The 7,411-nt window shown below is 33.2% G+C and overlaps 1 protein-coding gene across 1 annotated transcript; it reads left to right on the top strand.

Annotated features, from left to right (window-relative positions):
• Positions 1 to 376: 376 nt before the first annotated feature.
• LOC141714723 (putative serine/threonine-protein kinase At1g54610) lies at positions 377 to 7,145 on the top strand. The gene is made up of 8 exons (XM_074518224.1): positions 377 to 579; positions 2,010 to 2,394; positions 2,516 to 2,800; positions 2,904 to 3,221; positions 3,317 to 3,538; positions 3,630 to 3,727; positions 3,925 to 4,030; positions 6,780 to 7,145. Exons 1-8 carry the CDS (start codon positions 377 to 379, stop codon positions 7,143 to 7,145), a joined length of 1,983 nt encoding a protein of 660 aa, XP_074374325.1.
• Positions 7,146 to 7,411: the final 266 nt, after the last annotated feature.

The following is a 7,411-nucleotide window of genomic DNA, read 5'->3' as shown; positions in this document are numbered from 1 at the left end:
ATACTTAATATCATGAAGCGAAGGGAGTAGAAATTGAACTCATGCATGAGTCATGCTAATGGCCATATGTACGATAATGAAAATCTAACAGTATTAGAGGCGACGACAGTACCAAGATTCAAGAGCACACAGAAAATTAAGATGAAACTGAGTTATCCGTACCAAATGCAAGGCTTCGATTATTTTGATGACTTGAAATGTAGTTTGACGACTTTACCCTCGCAAATTACCCCTATAAATACTAGAATCCTTGTTCAATACCTGCCTGATCTCACTCTGATTCCATACTAGAATATTAGTATGTACAAGGACAGATAGTGCATGTTAATATTACCTACTGGCTACTGCATATGGAATCATATAATGAAATAAAGAAATGGATTCTACTCAGAACTCTCTCCCTCATAGGCTTTCCTCCAATCTATGTGTGGCTTTTGCTCAACTTAGATTGCAGGTAATCCTGTGTAGGGAGGAGTTCGGAATAGCCTCGATTTCTCAGTCCCCGCTCCAGTATTCTGTTGGTGTTCAGCCTTATTCTAATTCTTTTATGTCAACATACAACTTGGAGATGCCGGACTGGCAAGTGCCTTTCTACTAGGAATTCTACTGAACATGCTGAACTAACTTTGCGCAGAGACGGTCCCTGATCAGCATCAAGGTACAAATGTCAGTACACGCTTAAACTCGCAGCACTTGGAACTGGGAACGAACTTTAGGAAAATTAATTAATATGCACATTTTTAAAGTTGCAACCTTGCCTCATTCGGGATGAAGTCTTCAGTATGTTTACAAATGTAGCAACAACTACTTGAGCATCAGGAGTTGATTTGTTCACTTAAACAAGTTTTGATAATAGAAAAAAAGAATTGTTCCAACTAGAATTGATTAGATTGAACTGGATCTGGTGTTAAAGTCACACCTCAACTAGTGTCCAAAAATCGATTACAGTTAAGCAACTTGGTCCGGCCACTTGAGTTTTGAACTTAAAGTTAAATGCCAGTGTCAACTAGAACAACAACAAGTTACGGTTGTCACCTGTTGGCTGAACTGATGTTTATTGACCACACTATGGATTCAGATATGTCTCCAACATTTTCTGAAAGTAGACAACAAACGTTACTTGAGAAACTAAAATTGTTGCAACTGCATACCAACTCAAGCCAGCCAAAGGACGGTTAGATCTGCCTTTTGGCAGTCCTCCAGGGTTAGCATGCACTTGTTTTAGGCTATTTGCTCCTTGAAATTTTCACCTATTTCAAGCAGAATTACTATGTAAATCTCGCATACAACTTAGAGATAGAGTTAAAGTGACCGGTCAATATAATACTCTGCAATATCCTTCATTGTGTTGGTTTTATATTTCCCCACTAGTATTTCAATTTCTGAAGAAAATAACCTTTTTTAAAAAATACATGATCATATTTCTTATAAAAGTAACCTGGTTAACTCAATTATCTATTTACTGCTTAGTGATCTAGTAAAGAAGGCTAACATCCAAGAAAAAACACTTGACATATCCACAAAAATACAAAGCCGGCAGATGCCAGAGACGTTTTCAGACTTCAAACTCGCAACCAATTTAGTCAAGTGGCAAGCATGTACCTCTTATCACCAATGAATCGGTTGATTTTTACAAGTTATTTTGTTAATAAAGATTCGAGATTGGCTAGTTGTGATGTATTAACAAATCAGCTTCATTCGAAAAATATATTTGAATATCTATTTTATTTGTAATACTTTCAACTCCGTTCATATTTGCACAACACATATTGATATGCAGGCTGATGCCGGCCCTGTTGCATGTCATCTTCTTCTCCCATCCCTGTCTTCTCTTTCAGCACATATTTAGCCTGCATTTCTTCGTTCTCCTTTGAACACGTGTGATAATTTACTTAACTCTTGTGTTTGTTTCATGACCATGTCAAACTTCAACCATATTTTTTCATATTACTAGCTTCTCACAAGATCATTGGCTCAAAAGATAACTAATACAATATCTATTGATACAGCATAGCTAATCAGCTAGCTATGGGGTGTGTCATAGCTAAGCCTTCCAGTGAATCTCCGCCAAAAGGTCTACAGAAGTTAAAGTCGGATAATGGTTATGTTAGAACTGGAGGAGGATTTGCTGCAGCAAGGAGATCAACAGGACAGAGGCTTGTTCCTGTGAATGATTCTGCTAAAACTATTCGGTCTGCCTCTACGAAGAAAAATAGCGGTGGCAGTGGCAGCGAAGGCGAGTTTTTCACAAGGAAATTGGAGCTGCCAAACACCATTGAAGATGACGAAATATTAGTAGACGGATGGCCTAAGTGGCTTACTGATAATATTCCAAGAGACGCTCTTGCTGGTTTGGTTCCTAAGAGCGCTGACTCGTATGATAAGCTTGATAAGGTTAGTTGGTTAACTTTCTACAGTGTCAGTTCTTCAACTTCTAAATTGTCAGTTTTACATTTAGTTAGACTCTTACTAATATTGGCCAAATTTTAAGTACAGTCGTTCTACTTGTTTATAGATAGGGCAGGGGACTTACAGTAATGTGTACAAAGCTCGAGATAGGGACACTGGTAAGATTGTTGCTCTTAAAAAGGTTCGCTTTGATACATCAGAACCCGAGAGTGTAAAATTTATGGCACGAGAGATCAGGATTTTGAGGATGCTTGATCATCCTAACATTGTGAAGCTTGAAGGATTGGCCACATCTAGGATGCAGTATAGTATATATTTAGTTTTTGATTTCATGGTGACTGATTTGTCAAGAATTGTTTGCCGCCCTAATGAAAGGCTAAGTGAACCACAGGTTAGATATTGTCCATTTGACTCCTAGAACTTTCATATGTTCAAATTAAATGCAAGAATTACTATGTTGCTAATGTAGAAATTTTTACCCCGCAAAATTTCAGGTCAAATGCTACATGAACCAACTGCTGGCTGGACTGCAGCACTGCCATGAGAGAGGAATATTACACCGTGATATTAAGGGATCAAATTTATTAATTGATAGATCTGGAATGCTAAAAATTGCAGATTTTGGGCTGGCAAATTTATATAACCCTGAGAAAAAGAAGCCACTAACAAGCCGAGTTGTGACACTTTGGTACCGTGCACCAGAATTACTATTAGGTGCAACAGACTATGGACCTGGAATTGACCTTTGGAGTGCTGGATGTCTTATGGCAGAGATGTTTTCAGGAAGGCCAGTAATGCCTGGTAGGACTGAGGTAAAAAAAAGATATCTATTCGAGATTTACTTAAATATACCATTCATTACAAGCAATTGCTATATTCAATTTTATGAGATAATTTCCATGTTTAGGTTGAGCAACTGCATAGAATATTCAAGCTATGTGGTACACCGTCAGATGAATACTGGAAAAAGTTGAAGGTGGCAACAACATTCAGACCACCACATGTATACAAGCCTAATCTTCGCGAAGTTTTTAGAGACTTGCCTAAATGTTCGTTAGGCCTTTTAAACAATCTTCTTTCTCTAGATCCTTCACTTCGTGGCTCTGCTAATTCTGCCTTGAAAAATGAAGTATGTGCATTATGAAAGTTAATTACTAGTGTAATAAAAAACAGCATATGCAAATTGTGGTAGTGATTATTTAGCTATCTTCTGAATACAGTTTTTCCACACAAGACCACTGGCCTGTGAACTTTCAGATTTACCAATGCTTCCCAAGGTGGAGGAGGAGGATAATGCACAATCCAAGGATCAGAGAAGGTAAATTATATTCTCCAGAAGTTCCACTATAAACTGATTACCTAATGACTACTGTATGTTTTTTTTCTTTTTGATGGTCATGACTACTGTATGTTTTATAAGCAAGTAGCATTGGACTTTCTCTATGCCCTTTTTAGATAAAAGTACCTCAAATGAGGTGTATGAAATCTCATTATAGTTTCCAATTTATTGTACAGGCAATTGAGGAAGTCTAGAACAAGGCTGTTGTCTCAGAAACAGCCAGGACATCAGAGTGAGCAACCTACACACACTGTTAAAGATGATTCAGCTTATGTAAAGGAGGTCAGCATAAAAATAATTTTAAATCTATCTATTATCTTTATAATACTTTCATATCATGCTTTTTGGGGAAACAACAATAGGAATCGAACATATGCCAACTATTTACAAATTAAAAATATCAACCAACCACTTGAGTTAGAGACACTTGTGATTAAATTTTTATAACATTAAGTATTGACTTAGAACTTATACATCAAGTTTTTGAAGAAACATTTTATTCGAAATTACTGTTTTGTCCATGTATTTTAATAAATATCAAAAATAGTTATTGTTGATAAGAATCGAACATATGCCAACTATTTACAAATTAAACACATCAATCACTTGAGCTAGAGACACTTCTGGTTAAACTTTTATAACATTAAATATTAACTTTAAACTTATTTATTTACACGAGATGTCTTGCCTTACATTAAATTTTATATTTATTTTAATATTTATATAAAATCGGTTATCTTTATAATATGCAGCATCAAGTTTTTGGGAAATTTTTTTATTCGAAATTACTGTTTTACCCATGTATTTTAATAAATATTAAAAATAGTTGTTACTGGAAAATATTTTATTCGAAATTACTGTTTTACCCATGTATTTTAATAAATATTAAAAATAGTTGTTAGTGATAAGAATCGAACCTATGCCAACTATTTGCAAATTAAACACATCAATCACTTGACCTAAAGACACTTTTGGTTAAAATTTTATAACATTAAGTATTGAGTTAGAACTTACTTATTTACACGAGGTGTCTTGCCTTATATTAAATTTTATATATTTTTTAATATTTATATAAAATATAATGATTTGAGACTTGATTAAATAACTCATTTCAATACGCTAACTTTACACTTATAATAAACATATGACTTCAACCGATTGAGCTTAAATTTTGATAAAATCGAGTATTGAGTTACATACTTCTTTCTTTATTTTGGGTGACTAAACCTATATAATTCAATATTTATATAGAATAAAATTATTCTAAGACTTGGTTAATTAGCTGATTACAATATAATAACTTTACACTCATGTGCAACAACAGGATTATAATTTTTTTAATTTATACATTCAATAAATAACTTCTTGTTGATAATATATTATCATATTAACTTGTTGATAATATCTTATCATATAGTAATAATTTATAATTATCGAAAATCGGATAATTAACTCACATCGAGATACTAACTTTATACTCTTGTAACAACTAAGGGTATAATCAATCCGAGTCGAGCCGAATATTGTCAGGCTCGTACTCGATTAAAAATGTTCGGGTTCGAGCACGAACTCGAGTTCAACCGAACTTTAAATTTTAAACTCGAAATTCAGGTCGTAAAAAGATCGATATTTTCAATTTTTTTAGGAAAAACATATAATTCGAAATCAATATTTTGCGCCCTTATTTGAATAAATATGGAAAAATATTATTGGCTTGTAAAATTGAACCTGTGACATCTGTATCCAAACATGTAACTTCAATCGATTGAGCTAGATTGATTATATTTTGATAACATCAAGTACCGAGTTATATATTTTTTTATTTATATTGGATTGTTAAACCTATGTAATCTAATATTGATATATTATAAAATTATTCTAAGACTTGAGTAATTAGCTCACTACAATATACTAACTTTATAATCATGTACAACCACGTGATTTTAATTATTTTTTATTTATAAAAAATTACAAATATTAAATAAATAACTTGTTGATATTATGTTATCATATTAACTTATTGATAATATATTACTATTTAATAATAGTTTATTAAATACTAAGACTTGGGTAATTAACTCACTTCGAAATACCAACTTTACAACAACTAAGAGTATAATCAAGCTGAGCCGAGTCGTCGAAAACTTTCAGACTTGAACTCGATTAAAAATGTCTGGGCTCAAGCACGAGCTCAGTTTCACCTGAATCTTAAATCAAGCATGAAACTCGGGCCGTAAATAGTCCAGTAGCCTCAATTTCGGCTCGAAAACTTGAATCAATTTCACCAAATATTGACCAAAACTCGAAATATGATAGGTTATGCTCAAATTCGATTCTAATAAATATATAAAATATTAATAAAATATTAAATATTTAGATAAAAATATATTTCTATTAAAAAATAATATCGGCTCAATAAGACTCGTGAACCTTATGAGTCGAGTAATTTGAAGTTCGAGTTCGACCGTGCAAAAAAATTACTATTTTGCCCCCATATTTTGATAAACATGACACGTAAACATTATAATATTTTTGGTATCTACAGTTGAAAAAATTATTGAGACTTGATAGAAAACCATTATTTTTAATGGTAAAAGTGCACTCTAAATTTTACATTCGCGATACAATATAAATTTAAGGATGTTCGTCGTTACACTAATTCGTTACACTAATTCTTCTAACATGAACCACACAATATTGTATGAAAATAATAAGCAAATATTACCAAAGTACACAAAAAATAATAATTTTTTTATATATAAAGTTAGCTCGTGCTTTGCACGGGTAATAAAACTAGTTTTCAATAAAGTATCAACCCAGTAAACTACATATAAAATACAATATGTCTAGTTTTATGCTACTGGCAACTCTTGAGTTGAAGATTTTATATTAAGATTACCAAATGATGGCCTAATTGGGACCAAAATCATTATTTTTACCAGGATTATTAGAAATATTAGCATAATATAACAATGTTCAAACATGGTCAATACCAGCAGTGCATTTTAAAAACAGTAATGATATTTTTTAGGTGAAAAAAAGAGTTGCAGAGGCCAGCGGAGGTAGTCAGGTGTCCCGTGGCAGTAGCACAAGTTCTTCCTCTACGGGAAAACCAACAGTGGCAATAGAGTCTAAATCCCCCCCATCTATACTCTCACCGCAGATTCTAACTGAGGTAAAGCAGCTGTCTCCGAAGATAGAAGCTTATTATGTTAACAAGAACATAAAAAGCAGACCTCCATTACCAAGTACCACAAAAACTAAATCTCTGATCAAGTACAAAGAGTACAATGACAAGAGATACAGGCCAAGTCAGATGCAGAGGTCTGTTTCAACTAGAGAACACCGGAAACAAGAAACCAGAATTCATCATAAAATACATGGTTTGGATGATTAGAAGCTGATAATGATGCCAAACTATTTTTTTATTCTGATACTTGGATTTAAATTGATGTCTTGGTTCTTATAATTTGTTGATCAGTGAGTTGAAGCTAGCACTGGGTAAATACAAAAAGAGACACACGTATAGCAAGTTAAATATGATACTATTATATAAATATTGCTGCACTGTATGATTTGGGCTATTGACCTGCCTTTCATTTTCATGTTAGTTATGCATGAAAGATTAATATTTGTTTCCGAGGCATTATCACATTTTATAAC

Source organism: Apium graveolens, chromosome 3, assembly GCF_009905375.1.
Source record: "Apium graveolens cultivar Ventura chromosome 3, ASM990537v1, whole genome shotgun sequence".
Taxonomy (NCBI): Eukaryota; Viridiplantae; Streptophyta; class Magnoliopsida; order Apiales; family Apiaceae; genus Apium; species Apium graveolens.
This window is presented reverse-complemented; position numbering and strand designations above follow the sequence as displayed.

What these genes read in the sequence shown, in the direction of transcription:
- LOC141714723 (XM_074518224.1), top strand. Translation starts at nt 377, where the DNA reads ATGGATTCTACTCAGAACTCTCTCCCTCATAGGCTTTCCTCCAATCTA. An exon ending in AACTTGGAGATGCCGGACTG is followed by an intron (nt 580 to 2,009) that starts GCAAGTGCCTTT and finishes CTATTGATACAG; the next exon opens with CATAGCTAATCAGCTAGCTA. An exon ending in ATTCAGCTTATGTAAAGGAG is followed by an intron (nt 4,031 to 6,779) that starts GTCAGCATAAAA and finishes GATATTTTTTAG; the next exon opens with GTGAAAAAAAGAGTTGCAGA.